This window comes from Oncorhynchus mykiss, chromosome 5 (genome assembly GCF_013265735.2).
Source record: "Oncorhynchus mykiss isolate Arlee chromosome 5, USDA_OmykA_1.1, whole genome shotgun sequence".
NCBI lineage: Eukaryota > Metazoa > Chordata > Actinopteri > Salmoniformes > Salmonidae > Oncorhynchus > Oncorhynchus mykiss.
Genome location: NC_048569.1, coordinates 25,723,792 through 25,744,269, shown reverse-complemented (window position 1 = coordinate 25,744,269; position 20,478 = coordinate 25,723,792). Strand labels below are relative to the sequence as shown.

Here is a 20,478-nt window from a genome sequence, read left to right as displayed (position 1 = left end):
CCCTAACCCTAACCCTAACCCTTATCCTAACTCTAAACTTAATCCTAATCTTAACCCCTACCCTAACTCTTATTCTACAGCTAACCCTAACCCTAACCATAACCCTTATCCTAACCCTAAACTTAATCCTAATCTTAACCCCTACACTAACTCTTATTCTACAGCTAACCCCAACCCTAACCATAACCCTTATCCTAACCCTAAACTTAATCCTAATCTTAACCCTTACCCTAACTCTTATTCTACAGCTAACTGTACAGCTACAGCTAACTGTAACCTTAGCAAGCAGTTGCTTTTCAACAGATAGTATGATGACCATCTGTAGAGCATCTATATGGGACTATCCAAATGGAATGTGACCCAATCATCTACAGTAATATAATGAGGGTGAATCTATAGATGTGTAGCTATACAGGCTAGAGGTCGACCGATTTAATTGGAATGGCCGATTAATTAGGGCCGATTTCAAGTTTTCATAACAATCGGAAATCGGTATTTTTGGACACCGACTTGGCAGATTTAATTATTATTATTTTTTACACCTTTATTTAATCTTTATTTAACTTGGCAAGTCAGTTAAGAACACATTCTTATTTTCAATGACGGCCTAGGAACGGTGGGTTAACTGCCTCGTTCAGGGGCAGAACGACAGATTTTCACCTTGTCAGCTCGGGGGATTCAATCTTGCAACCTTATGGTTAAACTAGTCCAACGCTCTAACCACCTGCCTCTCATTGCACTCCACGAGGAGACTGCCTGTTACGCGAATGCAGTAAGTCAAGGTAAGTTGCTAGCTAGCATTAAACAATCAATCAATCAATCATAATCACTAGTTAACTACACATGGTTGATGATATTACTAGTTTATCTAGCGTGTCCTGCGTTGCATATAATCGATGCGGTGCGTAACGTTGCTCCAACGTGTACCTAACCATGAACATCAATGCCTTTCTTAAAATCAATACACAGAAGTATATATTTTTAAACCTGCATATTTAGCTAAAAGAAATCCAGCTTAGCAGGCAATATTAACCAGGTGAAATTGTGTCACTTCTCTTGCGTTCATTGCACGCAGAGTCAGTGTATATGCAACAGCTTGGGACGCCTAATTTGGGCCACCTAATTTGCCAGAATTTTACGTAATTATGACATAACATTAAAGGTTGTGCAATGTAACAGGAATATTTAGACTTATGGATGCCACCCCTTAGATAAAATACGGAATGGTTCCGTATTTCACTGAAAGAAGGTTTTCGAGAATATAGTTTCCGGATTCGACCATATTAAAGACCTTGTATTTCTGTGTGTTATTATGTTATAACTAAGTCTATGATTTGATAGAGCAGTCTGACTAAGCGGTGGTAAGCAGCAGCAGGCTCGTAAGCATTCATTCAAACAGCACTTTTGTGCGTTTTGCCAGCAGCTCTTTGTTGTGCGTCAAGCATTGCGCTGTTTATGACTTCAAGCCTATCAACTCCCGAGATGAGGCTGGTGTAACCAATGTGAAATGGCTAGCTAGTTAGCGGGGTACGCGCTAATAGCGTTTCAAACGTCACTCGCTCTGAGACTTGGAGTAGTTGTTCCCCTTACTCTACATGGGTAACGCTGCTTCAAGGGTGGCTGTTGTCGTTGTGCTCCTCGTTCGAGCCCAGGTCGGAGCGAGGAGAGGGACGGAAGCTATACTGTTACACTGGCAATAGTAAAGTGCCTATAAGAACATCCAATAGTCAAAGGTTAATGAAATACAAATGGTATAGTGAGAAATAGTCCTATAATTCCTATAATAACTACAACCTAAAACTTCTTACCTGGGAATATTGAAGACTCATGTTAAAAGGAACCACCAGCTTGTTCTCATGTTCTGAGCAAGGAACTTAAACGTTAGCTTTCTTACATGGCACATATTGCACTTTTACTTTCTTCTCCAACACTTTGTTTTTGCATTATTTTAAAAAATTGAACACGTTTCATTATTTACTTGAGGCTAAATTGATTTTATTGATGTATTATATTAAGTTAAAATAAGTGTTCATTCAGTATTGTTGTAATTGTCATTATTACAAATAAATGTAAAGAATCGGGCGAATAATCAGTATCGGCTTTTTTTGGTCCTCCAATAATCGGTATCGGCGTTGAAAAATCATAATTGGTCGACTTCTAATACAGGCTAACTAATCAAAAAGCTTGAGAAATGAGCGTGAGGCTGCTGGCTACATGTTGGGCATAGGCTCTGTTGACTAGGATGGACAGAGAAACAGACAGAGAGACAAACCGTACGAGAGACAGAGAGAGAGAGAGAGAGAGAGACAGAGAGAGATAAACTGTCAAGAAAGACAAAAGAGACAAAGGGAAAAAAGCAGGCAAACAAAGGCATTACCCCATGAAGCTCCTGAAAGCAATCCAAGCCACAAAAGAGAAAGATGGAGGGACAGAATTAAATGAGAAAGAGACAGTCAGCGACACAGAAAACCATCCATATACAATAGTCTACAGTTCAGAAAAAAAGAGAGAAGAGTAAGATAGACAACAGCAATACAAATGTGGTACAATAGACTACTTCCCAGGTTATTACACATTAGCCCCACCATGACACCACTGGGATGCAAAATAACTGACTGAGCTGGTTGTGGGAGAGAATACACCATTTCCTTTTACTGGTTGGAAAGACTGGATTTCACCTCCCTTTATTGTCTTTGTGTGTGTGCATGTCTGAGACTGTGTGTTACTTGCCATAGAAGCACCTGGTAACATTTCCCTCTCAGTACCAGGGAGGGAGAGAACAACTGCTGTACATTAGCACTAGGACGAAGCCCCCGCCCACCTCCCCAGCTTAACCTCACGCTCATTAACCAAATCCCACACACCCTATTACACAGATGGGAGGGGTGATTAAAGGTTAAAAGAAGAGTTTGAGCAACAACCCATTTTGGCAAATAACCACAGGCAAAGTGGTTTAGAGCCCCTCATTGCTGTACAGAGAGGTTGATTTGGGGGAATGTTTTGGGCTGTGGCGGGTGAGTGAGTGCACCACCCAGACTGGCATATTTGTGTGTTGACTGTGAAGTGACAACCTAGGGGAGAGGTGCTGTTGGCTGAAAAAGGATTTGAAACAGTACTAATACTGCAATCAATTTAAAGGGGCAATCTGGGATTGGAACATACATTTTTGGACTTAAGTTTCTCAATTTCTCCAGCCCCATTCCTCAGCTTTTTACCAAAACAAATGGTGAGGTGCCTGCTTTGTTTGGTTTTTCGAACCCCAGATTGCCCCTTTAACCCCACCTACAGCTGGCACAAGAACAAACAGTATGTCAAGTGTTTACTTACGAGCAGGCGAACGCCACCAGAGCTCCACTGACCACAATAAAGTCCAGGATGTTCCACAGGTCCCGGAAGTAAGAACCAGGATGAAGGAGCAGTCCCAGGTCTATCATCTACACACAGAGTTAAAGTCATAAGGAAGATGATCCACATTATGAATGTTAATGGATGAATGTTACCACTTCAGCAAGGAGCCCTGGTCTTGGATATACTGTAATACCAGTGCTACCGCATTACAGTGGAGCTAATTCTAGCTGCAACTTAAGAGAGTACCTCTGTGTGTTCAAACTGAGGAAACTGTTGTATGTCTATTTCCAACCATTTCACCAGTATGACCTCTCACCTTAATCACCATCTCAAAGGTGAACACTCCTGTGAAGACGTAGTCCAGATACTTGAGCACCTGCAAATGATTGAATGTTCAGTCAAATGTTAAGTCTTCTTTCCTCTTCCTCAAGACACACAGCAGGCAATCACCTTAGCAGCACTCAGCTCATATTTATTACAATTTTTGTTTCTGTAGCACTCTCACAAAGTATAACTTTCAGGTGATATTAGCAGAAATTCTAGAAGCTTCTGGCAGCTCAATCAGGCCTAATGAATCAGCTAGTCAGTCAGTCGGACTGAGGGGGTTCTGGGATTTGGAGGCAATTCCTTTAGCGCTAGTAGGAACTGCTCCTCAGGCCTCCATACCCAAATACCCAGCAGTGTGTGTGTGTGTGTGTGTGTGTGTGTGTGTGTGTACTCTTGCAGGACTCACGTTGTTGCGTGGTGCATTGGCCTGCACAGGGTCTTCAGCAGCCAGGGCTATGCTGCTCATGGTGATGACCGACAGGATACACATCTCAAAGTAACGCAGGTTCACCACGTAGTGGCACAGCCGACGCACCCTGAACAGCAGAGGTAATCTCACTGAGTGCACTCAACATACCCTCTCAAAACGCTGACATAATACTGAGTGGCACCAAATATAGAAATGCAGAAACAGTTTGAGCCCAGACTAGTCTTACTAGCCAACAGGTTCCCTGTCTCAGGACATGACTTACGGGTTGGTCTGTCCAAACACAAACATGGAGCTGTAGGGGAGAATGTGTTTGGGGCCGTTCTTCAGCTCCTCCTCCAAGTCCTTCTTCTCCTTGTTCAGGGGGAGGCTCTCACAGTCTATGTTATCCACTATCAAAGAGAGAGTGAGTGCGAGAGTGAGAGAGAGAGAGATTACACTCAGAAAGAACTCATGATAGACCTTCACTACAACATAACCAACACACAGCTGATCAGTCATACTAACCTAATGTTACACTACACTTTCACCCAAGTGTTTCCCCTGCAGCCTATGGCTAAGAGGAACATAATACAGTGGGGAACTGACTGGTGTACAGACTGAGGTATTGATAAAGGCAGGGGTTTCAAACTAGGGTCCGCGGCCCCCTAGGGGTTGTGGGGATTTTTTTCCCACCATTGTTATGTCACTGCGTCCAGCATGAAGGAAGTTAGAGGTTGTTTCACTAGCCCATGCTAACTGGGCTTAGTGCAATGACTGGAAGCCAACAGGAACAGTTAGCATGCAAACTGTTCCTGTTCATCCGACTCTAGGGAAATAGATAAATAGCTTCATTGCCAAAATCTTGAACTATCCCTTTAATATGGAGACAATTCTTAAGCAGGCCATTTACAGTGCCTTGCAAAAGTATTCGGCCCCCTTGAACTTTGCGACCTTTTGCCACATTTCAGGCTTCAAACATAAAGATATAAAACTGTATTTTTTTGTGAAGAATCAACAACAAGTGGGACACAATCATGAAGTGGAACGACATTTATTGAATATTTCAAACTTTTTTAACAAATCAAAAACTGAAAAATTGGGCGATTACAGCTGTAAGTCGCTTGGGGTATGTCTCTATCAGTTTTGCACATCGAGAGACTGAATTTTTTTCCCATTCCTACTTGCAAAACAGCTCGAGCTCAGTGAGGTTGGATGGAGAGCATTTGTGAACAGCAGTTTTCAGTTCTTTCCACAGATTCTCGATTGGATTCAGGTCTGGACTTTGACTTGGCCATTCTAACACCTGGATATGTTTATTTTTGAACCATTCCATTGTAGATTTTGCTTTATGTTTTGGATCATTGTCTTGTTGGAAGACAAATCTCCGTCCCAGGTCTTTTGCAGACTCCATCAGGTTTTCTTCCAGAATGGTCCTGTATTTGGCTCCATCCATCTTCCCATCAATTTTAACCATCTTCCCTGTCCCTGCTGAAGAAAAGCAGGCCCAAACCATGATGCTGCCACCACCATGTTTGACAGTGGGGATGGTGTGTTCAGCTGTGTTGCTTTTACGCCAAACATAACGTTTTGCATTGTTGCCAAAAAGTTACATTTTGGTTTCATCTGACCAGAGCACCTTCTTCCACATGTTTGGTGTGTCTCCCAGGTGGCTTGTGGCAAACTTTAAACGACACTTTTTATGGATATCTTTAAGAAATGGCTTTCTTCTTGCCACTCTTCCATAAAGGCCAGATTTGTGCAATATACGACTGATTGTTGTCCTATGGACAGAATCTCCCACCTCAGCTGTAGATCTCTGCAGTTCATCCAGAGTGATCATGGGCCTCTTGGCTGCATCTCTGATCAGTCTTCTCCTTGTATGAGCTGAAAGTTTAGAGGGACGACCAGGTCTTGGTAGATTTGCAGTGGTCTGATACTCCTTCCATTTCAATATTATCGCTTGCACAGTGCTCCTTGGGATGTTTAAAGCTTGGGAAATCTTTTTGTATCCAAATCCGGCTTTAAACTTCTTCACAACAGTATCTCGGACCTGCCTGGTGTGTTCCTTGTTCTTCATGATGCTCTCTGCACTTTTAACGGACCTCTGAGACTATCACAGTGCAGGTGCATTTATACGGCGACTTGATTACACACAGGTGGATTGTATTTATCATCATTAGTCATTTAGGTCAACATTGGATCATTCAGAGATCCTCACTGAACTTAAATGTTAATTACTTCTACTTGCCGTTATCATTCACAATTTGTTTTGCTAACATATGATGGGGGGGTCCCTGGTTCGCTGGTTTGCCTTGGCGGTGGGTCCCTGGGCAAGAAAAGTTAGAAAACTGGGGCGGCAGGGTAGCCTAGTGGTTAGAGCATTGGGCTAGTAACCGGAAGGTTGCAAGTTCAAATCCCCGAGCTGACAAGGGACAAATCTGTCGTTCTGCCCCTGAACAGGCAGTTAACCCACTGTTCCTAGGCCGTCATTGAAAATAAGAATTTGTTCTTAACTGACTTGCCTGGTTAAATAAAGGTTAAAAAAAAAAAAAAAAAAAAAAAAAAAAAAAAAAAAAAAAAAAAAAAAAAAAAAAAAAAAAAAAAAAAAAAAAAAAAATGGAGAGAGTTTGCTGCACTGAAAGTAAAGGGGCTGAATAATTTTGCACGCCCAATTTTTCAGTTTTTGATTTGTTAAAAAAGTTTGAAATATCCAATAAATGTAATTCCACTTCATGATTGTGTCCCACTTGTTGTTGATTCTTCACAAAAAAATACAGTTTTATATCTTTATGTTTGAAGCTTGAAATGTGGCAAAAGGTCGCAAAGTTCAAGGGGGCCGAATACTTTCGCAAGGCACTGTATGTGGCTATTTACGGGATGGAAAAACTATTTCAGTGTCAACTTTAAAGACCAAAAACAGACAGAAAGCACACAAAAAAGATTAAACTTTATATTTTCATAATATCATCTTTAGAACTAACAATCAAATAAAAGCTAGACAGTCAGGGAGAATTATAAAAATAAATGTCCATTAAAATTGTTCTAATGTTTGACCAGAGGAACACAGCATTAGCCATGGCAAAATAGAATTGGCAAAATTGTCTCCGCTCTATGCCAAAGTGTGTAGAATTTCTGAAAATTGGCTACAAAATGTTCAATGAGTTCAATGAGAAAATTTGAAGAATTGCTGAAAATGTGCTTTACAACAGCAACACTTTCTCTACGCCGCGAAGATGCCTTTCTAGGTAATAGACTATGTTAGAGTTTACACTTCCTCTTCCAATGAACTGTGAGGTGGTCAGAAAAATGAAACTGCTTATCATTATTAAATGTTAATTACTTCTACTTGCCGTTATCATTCACAATTTGTTTTGCTAACATATGATGGGGGGGTCCCTGGTTCGCTGGTTTGCCTTGGCGGTGGGTCCCTGGGCAAGAAAAGTTAGAAAACTCCTGGACTAAGATAGAGACTAGGGTACTGACTGGGTATGATGGTGGTCTCTCTGGATGGGGCGTTGATGGTGACAGGGATGTGGACAGTGTTGCTGTTCAGGCCTGCCTGGCTGGCTCTGTGGCTGTTCTTCTGGTTGTCAGCATCCTCTTGCTTCTCTCCAGCCTGCAGACCTGCAGGAGGCTGCACAGGACTGGTGGCCAAGCTCTCCCCTTGAGAGTCGGTCTGCCTGTCCCTGCAAAACATTCAAAACACAGCCTGTGCACATCAGTGAAGCTCTGCGGTGATGACTTAGTAAAAATAGGTAATTAAAGCACATTGAGAATGTGTTGGTCAGTCAGCACTGGTCTCACCTGTGTCCTTGGTCCCCGTCTCCATTTCTCTCTCCGTTCTCTCTGCACTCGTCTCCATCCAGTGTTGACTGGGCCCTGACTCTGCGTGAGCGGTGCTTCCTCCTTTCTCCGTTCTCTTCCCTGTGGCCCCGGCCCCTGCTCTCCAGTCTGTCCCTGGTAGCCAGGGCCCTGTTCCCCTGTCTGTCGGAGTGGTGGTGGCGGTCTTCCCTTCCCTCTCCCCCTCCGTTAACCCCCTCCTCTGGGGATTCAGCCTGGTGATGGTGCCTGTGGCCCTGCCCCCCCTCTCGACTATGGTTCCTCTCCACCTTGCCCTCTTTGGACCGGGGCCCGTCTGGGTGGTAGTGGTCCCTACTGCGGCTGTGGTGGGTGTGATGCCTGCTCTCCCCAATCTCCCCGTTCCTCTCCCGGTGACGGTAGTGCTTGCGTGGCTGTGGACCGTGGGGCTCTCCTCCCTCTTGCTGGGGGTCTGCTCCGTCTCTGTCCTCCTCGGGGGGTCGGGGATTGTCCCCGTTACCTGGCTCCACCACTAGGGGGCGGTCGTTGTGGGTCTTCATGTCGGAGCGCAGGTGGAGGGCGGAGGAGACCCGCAGACGTTCCTCGGGGTCCAGCTCGTTGAACAGAGCCTCGGAGCTGGCTCTCAGGTTGTTTCGACGCAGTTGGTTGGTGCGCTGCTCCCACACTGACATTATCTTATTGGCTCTCTGCTGCTCCTTACTGCAGGGCCAATGGACAGGTGAGGGGAACGGATATGAGGAGTGAGAGGGATACAGGGTGTTAGAGTGAAGTAGCAGCTCACCTGTAGCTCTCCTATTTTGGTATTAATGGTGTTTAAGAAATCCATAGCACAAGCATATCAACCCATGAGCATCTGAGCTTCACAACTTGCACACAAAACAAATTGCTAATTTCTCCCATATGGTCTGAGTTGCTGTACAAACAACAGTGGGACTTTGCTGGCTGGAGACACAAGATGGTCTTTATGGATGTGCCAACACAAATACTCCCCATAGTAAACTTGTCATTTACCACGCTTGGGTTTAAAACATGCTCACCCAAACCCTCTACAGATTCACACATGGGCTGCATCTGAAATGGCACCATATGCCCTATATAGTTCACTACTGATGACCAGAGCCCTGGTCAACAGTAGTGTACTATGGAATAGGGTGGTGCCATTTGGGATGCACACTGGCCATGTTTGGACCAGAAGCACCACGATTCCCTGTGAGGTCTAACAGGCATGTGAGAACATGTGATGGTTGCATTAAATCAATAAAATGTTATTGGTCACATACACATATTTAGCAGATGTTATTGTGGGTGTAGCGAACTGCTTGTGTTCCTAATTCCAACAGTGCAGTAGTATCTAACAATTCACAACAATACACACAAGTCTAAAATTAAAAGAATGGAATTAAGAAATATATAAATATTAGGACGAGCAATTTTGGAGTGGCATTGACTAAAATACAGTAGAATAGAATAGAGTATATATATATATATATATATATATATATATATATATATATATATATATATATATATATATATGAGACGAGTAAAGCAGTATGTAAAAATGATTAAAGTGACCAGTGATTCCATGGCTATGTATATAGGGCAGCAGCCTCTAAGGTGCAGGGTTGAGCAACCGGGTGGTAGCTAGTTAGTGATGGCTATTTAACAGTCTGATGGCCTTGAGATATAAACTGTTTTCCAGTCTGTCAGTCCCAGCTTTGATGCACCTATACTGATCTCGCCTTCTGGATGATAGCAGGGTGAACAGGCCGTGGCTCGGGTGGTTGATGTCCTTGTTGATCCTTTTGGCCTTCCTGTGACATTGGATGCTGTATGTCTACTGTTGTGTCGTCTACAAACTTGATGATTGAGTTGGAGGAGTTTGTGGCCACGCAGTCATGGGTGAACAGGGAGTACAGGAGGGGACTAAGCACGCACCCTTGTGGGGCCCCTGTGTTGAGGATCAGTGAAGTGGAGGTGTTGTTTCGTTAGGGATGTAATTTTCTCCTTGCTTATGCTTCCTGTTTCATCGATTCATCTGAGTTAGTACTGTAGATGACAACAGTTGATAATTCTCCAGTATTGTGAGCAGCCAGTCCTGACCTGCATAATGGGGGAAGCCAGCTTTCATCAGCTGAAAATACCTCACGTTGATCTCCTAGTTCCTTTACTCTCTTAATGGTAAGCTAACATGCCTGACAAACTAGAACACTTGAATAAACACAGAACAGGAAAAATGGGTCTGGATTCAGACAAAGGCTAGGATTTACATGAACTTCATACCAAGGCCAAAATCTAGTGGATTAGTATGAAGATGGGATGGAAATATAGATTTCAAGGCAAGTAACCCTTTGTTCTTCCTACCATGGGATATGGTATACTTAAAAAAAAATGTACCCCCTTTTTCTCCCAAATTTCGTGATATCCAATTACGATCCTGTCTCATCGCTGCAACTCTCCAATAGGTTCAGGAGAGGCGAAGGTCGAGTCATGCGTCCTCTGAAACATGACCCGCCATGCCGCACTTCTTAACACCTGCTCGCTTAACCCGGAAGCCAGCCGCACCAATGTGTCAGAGGAAACGCTGTTCAACTGATGACCAAAGACAGCCTGCAGGAGCCCGGCCTGCCACAAGGGGTCGCTAGAGCGCGATGAGCCAAGTAAAGCCCCCTTGGCCAAACCCTCCCCTAACCCGGACAACGCTGGGCCAATTGTGCACCGCCTTTCGGGACTCCAGGTCACAGCCGGTTGTGACACAGCCTGGGATCAAACCAGGGTCTGTAGTGATGCCTGAAGCACTGTAATGCAGTGCCTTAGAACGCAGTGCCACTCGGGAGGCCCGAAGGAATCATTTCAAAGATGGTTTCTATGTACACATGTTTTTGACTGTATGACTCTGTGTGTACAGTATGAATATACAGTTGAAGTTGGAAGTTTACATAGACCTTAGCCAAATACATTTAAACTTAGTTTTTCACAATTCCTGACATTTAATGCTTGTAAAAACTCCCTGTCTTAGGTCAGATAGGATCACCAATTTATTTTAAGAATGTGAAATGTCAGAATAATAGTTGATAGAATTATTTATTTCAACTTTAATTTCTTTCATCACATTCCCAGTGGGTCAGAAATTTACATACACTCAATTAGCATTTGGTAGCATTGCCTTTAAATTGTTTAACTTAGGTCAAACGTTTCGGGTAGCCTTCCACAAGCTTCCCACAATAAGTTGGGTGAATTTTGGCCCATTCCTCATGACAGTGTAACTGAGTCAGGTTAGTAGACCTCCTTGCTCGCGCAAGCTTTTTCAGTTCTGCGCACAAATTTTCCATGGGATTGAGATCAGGGTTTTGTGATGGCCACTCCAATGCCTTCACTTTGTTGTCCTTAAGCCCTTTTGCCACAACTTTGGAAGTATGCTTGGGGTCATTGTCCATTTGGAAGACCCATTTGCGACCAAGCTTTAACTTCCTGACTGATGTCTTGAGATATTGCTTCGATATATCCACGTAATTTTCCCCCTTCATGATGCCATCTATTTTGTCCCTCCTGCAGCAAAGCACCCCCACAACATGATGCTGCCACCCCCGTGCTTCACGGTTGGGATGTTGTTCTTCGGCTTGCAAGCCTCCCCCTTTTTCCTCCAAACATAACGATGGTAATTTTTGGCCAAACAGTTATATTTTTGTTTCCTCAGACCAGAGGACATTTCTCCAGAAAGTACGATCTTTGTCCGCATGTACAGTTGCAAACTGTAGTCTGGCTTTTCTATGGTGGTTTTGGAGCAGTGACTTCTTCCTTGCTGAGCGGCCATTAAGGTTATGTCGATATAGGACTCATTTTACTGTGGATATAGATACTTTTGTACCTGTTTCCTCCAGCATCTTCACAAGGTCCTTTTGCTGTTATTCTGGGATTGATTTGCACCTTTCGCACCAAAGTACGTTCATCTCTAGGAGACAGAACGCGTCTCCTTCCTGAGCGGTATGACGGCTGCGTGGTCCCATGGTGTTTACACTTGGGTACTATTGTTTGTACAGATGAACGTGGTACCTTCAGGCATTTGGTAATTGCTCCCAAAGGATCAACCAGACTTGTGGAGATCTACAATTGTTTTCTGAGGTTTTGTCTGATTTCTTTTGATTTTCTAATGATGTCAAGCAAAGAAGCACTAAGTTTGAAGGTGAAATACATCCACAGGTACACCTCCAATTGACTCAAATTATGTCAATTAGCCTATCAGAAGCTTCTAAAGCCATGACATCATTTTCTGAGATTTTCCGAGCTGTTTAAAGGCACAGTCAACTTAGTGTATGTAAACATCTGACCCACTGGAATTGTGATACATTGAATTAAAAGTGAAATTATCTGTCTGTAAACAATTGCTGGAAAAATGACTTGTGTCATGCACAAAGTAGATGTCCTAACCGACTTGCCAAAACTAGAGTTTGTTAGCAAGAAATTTGTGGAGTGGTTGAAAAACAAGTTTTAATGACTCCAATCTGAGTGTATGTAAACTTCTGACTTCAACTGTATGTATGTCTGACTAGTAAAGTTGCATTCTTTGTGTCACCTGTAAGTCAAGACTCGACGGGCAGGGGAATAGATAAAACAGATAACAAAAGCAATAGACAGACAGACAAACAAGTATGCAAGGCATAGACAAATAATGTAAGCTGTGATTTTGGTATGAGAGAGAGATTACAGTGGACAAGATAGAAACATACACACAGATTAGAAACATACACACAGATTAGCAACAACAACACCACAACGTTTAGAAATGAGAGTTGTTACTAAAAAAAAAAATTGGCAAAAATTATTAAGCCAAATTCATGTAATTTCAAAGAGGTCAGAGGTTAAATCAACGTAATGCTGTTTCACTTTATTTGATTTGTCTAGTATGGCATACTACCCCTTGGCTACTGTACTATAATTTGTTTGGTTCTCACCCAGTGTGTTGAAGAAGTGAAACCCCGGGGTATAAAAAACACAAGCTGTAAAACTGACAAAATGTATTGGGAATTGACCGTGCTCCAAGGCAATTAATATTTATATAGCAATTAGGCGAAAGGGGAAGCAGAAGGAGGCAGGTATGGGCGAGGAAGAGGGGGAAAGGAGAGGTGGAACAAGGCGAAAGGGGAAGCAGAAGGAGGCAGGTATGGGTGAGAAGACGGGGAAGGAGAGGAGAGGGCGTAAAAATATTGTAACATTGTAACAGAGAGCAAAAACTCACGGTGAATGCACGCTGGAGACGGACGAGCTGCGAGAGCGTGCATCTCGATTTTGCTTTACAAAACTGCACATTCAGAACAAAAACAATAAAAACAAAAAGAAAGAAAGGATGAGACACAAACCAAAAGGATGTGGTGGGGAGAGGTGGACTCCATAAAGTGTCTGTCTGCCTGCCTGCCTGTCTGTCTGTCCACCTGTCCCCTCCACAAACAAGAAGGACTAGTACAACAGAGCAACAACTACAATAGTGGTTAACACTTCAGCAGTAGGGGTAGTGTACTCTATACTGTATAGATAGTTTGTAGTACTGTACACCACACACTGTTACATACTGTGGTCAAGTGACTACGAGGGGTGAAAATATTTATTGATACTAAACCCCTTCACTGAAGTGTTACCAAAGACATAAAACTGAAAACTTTCAGAAGAAATAACACTCAAGTCAATGTAATTAAAGAAATGGTATCAAAGGGGATTTGCAAAGTTCAATACACACTGGGTTTACAAAGGCTTTCAAACGTAAGAGTGACGTTTTCAATCAAACAGACAATGGTCTTCGTTTAAAAAACATCATGATTACTTTTGTGAATAAAAGACGATTATGGATTCCCTTAATCAAAAGTAAAAAGCCTTGTAAAACTGCACATTATGCAGATATCTAAAAATGAAACATTTCCTCAGAAATGGCCTGGATCAACATAGCTTTGAAATAGACTGACAAATGAACCTCATTAAGGTTTAATCATTCTATGTTAAAAATATAAAATTCAGATAAAAACACAGTCACGCCCTGACCTTAGAGAGCCTTTTTTATTCTCTATTTGGTTAGGTCAGGGTGTGACTTGGGTGGGCAAATCTATGTGTTCTATTTCTTTGTTGGCCGGGTATGATTCCCAATCAGAGGCAGCTGTCTATCGTTGTCTCTGATTGGGGATCATACTTAGGCAGCCTGTTTTCCACCTGGGTTTGTGGGATCTTGTTTTTGTACAGTTACTGCAGAGCGGTACGTTCGTGTATCTTTTTTATTTTTTTGGTGTTCATCAAAATAAAGAAAGATGTACGCTTACCACGCTGCACCTTGGTCTCATTCCAACAACGGACATAACTAGCACAGATAAAACAAGTGGCTATTTATGGCAAATCCATTTTCAAAAGCAATCATCAGGATTGATGCAGTAGGCTACTGTCAATCTAAAATGTGTTTATTCATTATTCATCTTGGTTGACTAAGAACTAAAATAGTGTGAAATTTGGTCATCTGTCCATGAGAAATGAATTCATTTTTTCAAAGATTTGTTTTCTGAAACTAACCACCATTCTGACCTAGACCCGTATCCACAAGGCATCTCCAAGTAGGAGTGCTGATCTTGGACCAGGTCCCTCCTATCCATATTATCTTATTCATTATGGTGGTAAAGGCTAAAAGGATCCTAAATCAAAACTGCTACTCTGGGGGTCTTTTTCAATATGTGCCCAGGTCATTGGGCTCACAGTATACACAGAGGACATGTCATAAACATCTAATAGGTGATGTGTCCCACATGGGCTGAGAATGACATTACTGATGCATTGTCATGTACAAACCAATGACTTATTGACTGTCAAAATGTTTTGTCAATATTCTTTATAGAGTACTGTTGTCAATAGAGCTCATCTTTACCTGGTACATAATGACATCCCTAATGCTGAAAATGACACAATTCAAGAATTAGTCCTATAGCCAATTCCAGTGGGGAGAGGGCATGGCTGCTTGGTTAGATACAGTAAACAGGTTATAGGAGATTGCTGATGTTGACAATGTTCTGATTGACTCCATCAGACTCTAATGCATGAATCAGTTGTATTGATGATCACGAAATAAGACTGAAAGGCCAATCAGAGAAACTGCTGCTGACTGGAGATCTGTTTCAGACCAATCATCTACTCCTGTCAGAAAGAGAAGGATCATCGTCAAAGCACACACACGTAGACAGAAACATGCCAGACATGTCAATTGTGTAGTTAGGAGAATGCAAATGGACAGAGGCGATAATCACAACAGAGACACATTGAGAGACAGTGATCAGAGCCAAGACACCAACAGCACATTGGCCATGTGCAGAACCAGCTATATCTGATACTTGACAATATAGCGACAGGCTGGTGTCAGAATGGGAGGGGACACAGGAAAGACCATGTTTAGAGAACATGGGGGTAGGCGACTTACGCAGCGATAGAGATGTTGGCTGCTGACATGGGGCTGACCTCCTTCACCTCCATGGCCTTCTGCAGGGCCAGCTTTTTATTGGCTTCTTCCTCCTGCTTCTCCTCATCCTGGACCAATAAACCATAAGGGATGGGTTACCAGGGGTAATTTTATTCAGAATTGTTCTTTAAAGTTCCCTGGGTAGAATGTGGTTCTGTGGGTTCATCAGACTTACCTTGGTGAGCTCCTGTGCATTGGCGAGGTTGTCGACGGCGATAGCTAAGAAGACATTCAGGAGCGTGTCTGGTTGGAAGTAAGCTCAGGAAAAACTTTAACACAATATAGTGGATTTCACGGCTAAGCCGTGGTGCATTGCAACCAAATATCAGCAACAGACCGGATGTGGTGGAAATGTGCGAGGTTGAAATGGACAGAATTCACTGGGGGAACCCTCCTAAGGGGGTCCAGGAGCATGCCCCCCCCCCCCCCCCCCCACGGAAATAATTTGTCAAAGTTTACAGCTCTCATTGCAGCACTTGACATGAGATATTTATATTTAACTATATGAATATTTCATGCAGATGAAATCTCTGATATCCATGCAGTGGCACGACTCGGAGGGTCAGAGAGGATACAGTTTCCAAAGAGTGTGAGGACGATGAAGTAGACCGAGGAGAACATCCCCCGCCGTACGCCCCCCTGGGACTCAATACCATGATACATTACTGCATTCCAATCCTCGCCAGTCAAAATCTGCCATTGGCCGTTGAGATAGAATGGAAAATGTATTTTTTGGGGGAGTTGTTCAGTGTATGAAATGAAGAATACAAAATATTTAGTTATAATGTAAAGTCAACATTTCAACAATTAATACTTTAAATAAAAGTATAACACAGGCTAACAGAAAGATGAGTCATTTGGAGACAGAGACAAAAAGTAGTTAGACCAACAAATTCCACTAATTGCAAATGATCTTAGTTCAAAACACAATTATTTAATCTAGTCCAACATTCCGAAGGATAGAGCTCCAGAGTGAAAAGCCAAATTAGTTGGTTCATTAAATGGAGAGAAGAAGAGACCGAGTACCTGGAAGACGGTGAGAATAGCCGCCGGGAAAGTGTCGAAGTTGGTCGTCGGCGTCTCCTCTTCAAAATTAAACCTTGGAGAAAGAACAATGGACAGATTGAGTCAAATAGAAGACGTTTGGCCTGAGAGAGGACAGGCAGGATGTTCAGAATCAGATACATGGGTTTCCATCTACATGTAGGTTTGAGCGTAGTGCATTTTATGGTCACAGCAGTTGAAATGTGTAAATCCAGTATCATGACATTTGCAGTCATTGGATATGCTACAACAACCCTGAATTACTTAATGTTTGCCAACTGACATCATTATGGGGTGGCAGGGTAGCCTAGTGGTTAGAGCATTGGACTAGTAACCGGAAGGTTGCAAGTTCAAATCCCAGAGCTGACATCTGTCGTTCTGCCCCTGAACAGGCATTGGCCTAGGCTGTCATTGAAAATAAGAATTTGTTCTTAACTGACTTGCCTAGTAAAATAAATAAAAAAATCTGGCAGACAAACTCTTCTCCAACAAATAAACAGTTATAACTAATTCAATGCAACAACAGATCTCCATCCTGCTGTTTATCAGTACAAATACACATAGTATTGTTGCTTTTTTATTTTTTATTTTTTACTTTAGTTAATTTTATAAATATTTTCTTAACCATACAATGCAGAAAAATAAGAGTTAAGGTCTTATAAGTAAGCATTTCACAGTAAGGTCTACACTTGTTGTATTCGGTCCATGTGACAAATAAGATTTGATTTGACAGTATGATGTAGACATAATTAGGAGAAGAAACTCAGAGTTCAAGACCCAGGCATTCACATTGTTACTGTACCTTGTTACAATTACATTACAGTCTCTCTTTCTCTTGTCTGACTCTCTATGTCAAACCTGCTCTTTGAAACCTTTACACACACACTCCTACACACACCAACATAACCTTGTATAATGTTATACACAGGTACAATAGAGTTCTGAGAGAATGTGGGGATCTACACTGTGCATTCCTAGGCTTCAGGTGAGGAGTGGTTTCAGAGATGGCGGTGAAGGTTGTTATATATGTCATTAAATTATACAGAGCCATGCAACACCAGGAAACACAAGCCACCATGGAGGGAGCCACACAGCTCCATAGCTCCAACCTTTACAGCACTCCTGATGTGACGCCTGAACAATCTACATGGTGTAGTGCAGAAAAACAGACAGTCTACGTCCCAAATTGCACCCTATTCCCTTCATGGTGCACTACATTTGACTAGGGCCCATATAGTAGCACACTATAAAGGCAACAGTGTGCCATTTGGGATGCAGTCAGATAATGAGGACATGTAGAAGAGACCTGAACATCAGAGGTAGCTGTGTGTCTGACAGGTCAAAATCCTCCATTACAGTCAATGCAAAGCTCAGCGGAATAGAGGTTAAAAACAGATACTTTTAAATTGAGTAAATAAATAATATGGGCTGTAAGCAATAATAATAAGCAATATGCCCAAGTATTATCCAGATCATTTGTATGACCTTACCAATCACACACACACACACATATACACACACACACACACACACACACACACACACACACACACAAACACACACACACACACAGAGGAAATGCTGCTCAAGTTGTCAAGAACCCCCACCCCATCTTAAAACGACCTCCTCCATTTTGAGGAACAAACCTGCCAAAACCTGAGTCTGCAGTCTTGAAACTGGAGAAGATGTGAAGAAGTGAGAGAATGAAATAAAGATGCAATGGAGGAATGTATGGTCCTCCCACAGAACAAGCACAAACCCCAGATACATGCTACCTATGATGATCCTTCAATTCAAACACGGTCAAATGCTTACCGTCCCCTGCAGCAAACTGATCATTTGTTTTCTACACTTCATACAGTGTTCAGAGAAGATGCACATTTTCATAGGAGCACTTTTTTTCATACAGTTTTGTCAATTGTTGAACAATATCAATATCCATCAAAACAATGTTGATGGACTTACCTTAGCACTTGCAATAGCAGTTACACAGAGTCCTAAACTGAGTATAACAAACATTTGGAACACCTTCCTAATATTGCGTTGCACCCCTCCACCCCCCTTTTGCCCTCAGAACAGCCTCAATTCATTGCGGAATGACAAGGTGTCAAAAGTGTTCCACAGGGGTGTTGGCCCATGTTGCCTCCAATGCTTCCCACAGTTGTGTACAGTTGGCTGGATGTCCTTTGGGTGGTGGACCATTCTTTTTGTTATTATATATAATTATTTATTACCAAAAACACAAGGAACCGGTAACATTAAAATATTAGAACATGAAGGACAAACAATACAGCATCAAGACACTATCAAACATGTATCCAGTCTATCCGCAACAGAGCCATCCTTATGTGTGAGGGTGTGTGCGTGTGCATGATAGTGATATGAAATATATGTCATAATTTCCTTTTTCATGATCAATCTTGTGAAACCCAAACCCTCTAAGAACCCCCCACAGTTCCCCAACAGCTGTCCCTCAACCTTTCGAGACCTTTCCCACAGCCCCCCCCCCCCCCACCCCCACAACCAAGAGAATGAACTAAAGAGAAAAAAGGAAAAGACAGAAGAAAACAGCAAACAACAATGCAAAAAAATGGACATCAAGGACAACTGAAATCATAACAGCAATGCCAACTTGAAATGTTTGTGTGCATGTCTGGCACTATTACATGTATGTGTGTGTTCTTGTATGTGTGTATTTGAATGAGAGTGTGTGTATATGCATGTGTACAAACACCTGCACGGCATCAGCCTCGGCAAACCGGCATTAGCTGTAAAAACACTGCCACTTAGTGTCATTCAAATGTACTTTTATTATGTTTTATTTAGACTTTTTCCCCCTTTATCTTTTGACCATCATTCTCTCTCTCACACAGCAACTCCACTCCCACTTGTCTCCAATTCAACATACCAAACTTCAGCTTCCCTCAGCCCATCCCATCTATCTCTGCTGGTCACCCTCAGCTTCCCTTAGCCCATCCCATCTATCTCTGCTGGGACACCCACTTCATGTTTCTACACAACACCTAATCAATTATGTTATGCTATGATGTTTAATGTACAATTTCAATCTATCTAATCGAATAGAATCTACAGATTGCGTGTTGAAGATAAATTATTTTAATAAGAGTATTAGTATATTAGTAATTGACTGATCGGGTCTCTCCAGATCTCCTAACAGTACTATTTCTAGGGTCAATTTTAGATCAATGCATTTTCAGCCATTCTTGAACCTGAGACCAGAAACAGGCTACCTGAGGACAATACCAAAATAAATGGTCTATGGATTCTGTATCCTCACAACAAGAATGGTAGACCATTCTTGATACACCAAGCAGTGTTGCAGTTCTTGACATAAACCGGTGCGCCTGGCACCTACTACCATACCCCATTCAAAGGCACTCTTAAGGATCGTACCCTTTTTTTTTTTTAATTATTAGATCTGGTAAAAGATAATACAAACCAAAAAACATGCACTTATTTATGTTCCATCATCTTTGAAATGCAAGAGAAAGGCCATACTTTCAGATAGGAGTCTATGTGTCATTTAGATTTTGGTCACCAGATGGCAGCAGTGTGTGCAAAGTTTCAGACTGATCCAGTGAAGAATTACATTACTGCACAATATTTTGTATCAAGTCTGCCAGGAGCTTGCCCAAATGTGCTGAATTGGTCAATTTAAACATGTTCAAGTACATGCTATGGTAAAAAAAATGTCAGGATGTCAGGATCAGGATGGAAGGGATGGGGACGTGTAAGGAGAAGAGCATCAGGATGGAAGTGATGGGGATGTGAGAGGACAAAGTGTGAGCAGAAGTGATGGGGTCGTGTGAGGAGAAGAGAATCAGAGGAAGTGATGGGGTCGTGTGAGGAGAAGAACATCAGAGGAAGTGATGGGGTCGTGTGAGGAGAAGAGCATCAGAGGAAGTGATGGGGTAGTGTGAGGAGAAGAGCATCAGAGGAAGTGATGGGGTCGTGTGAGGAGAAGAGCATCAGAGGAAGTGATGGGGTCGTGTAAGGAGAAGCGCTTCAGAGGAAGGAAGGCATGGGGTGG

At 42.4% G+C, this 20,478-nt stretch overlaps 1 protein-coding gene across 1 annotated transcript in view; it reads right to left on the bottom strand.

Moving 5' to 3' along the window:
- cacna1b (neuronal-type voltage-gated calcium channel subunit Cav2.2) overlaps positions 1-20,478 on the bottom strand; it is a gene marked incomplete at both ends in the record, with an annotated part of 120,100 nt that overhangs the window by 48,730 nt on the left and 50,892 nt on the right. The window contains 11 exon segments of the mRNA NM_001124629.1: positions 3,328-3,434; positions 3,665-3,724; positions 4,082-4,211; positions 4,368-4,494; positions 7,568-7,770; positions 7,889-8,602; positions 13,140-13,202; positions 15,345-15,451; positions 15,559-15,626; positions 15,959-16,076; positions 16,410-16,482. Of these exon segments, the coding sequence (NP_001118101.1) occupies positions 3,328-3,434; positions 3,665-3,724; positions 4,082-4,211; positions 4,368-4,494; positions 7,568-7,770; positions 7,889-8,602; positions 13,140-13,202; positions 15,345-15,451; positions 15,559-15,626; positions 15,959-16,076; positions 16,410-16,482 (1,770 nt within the window).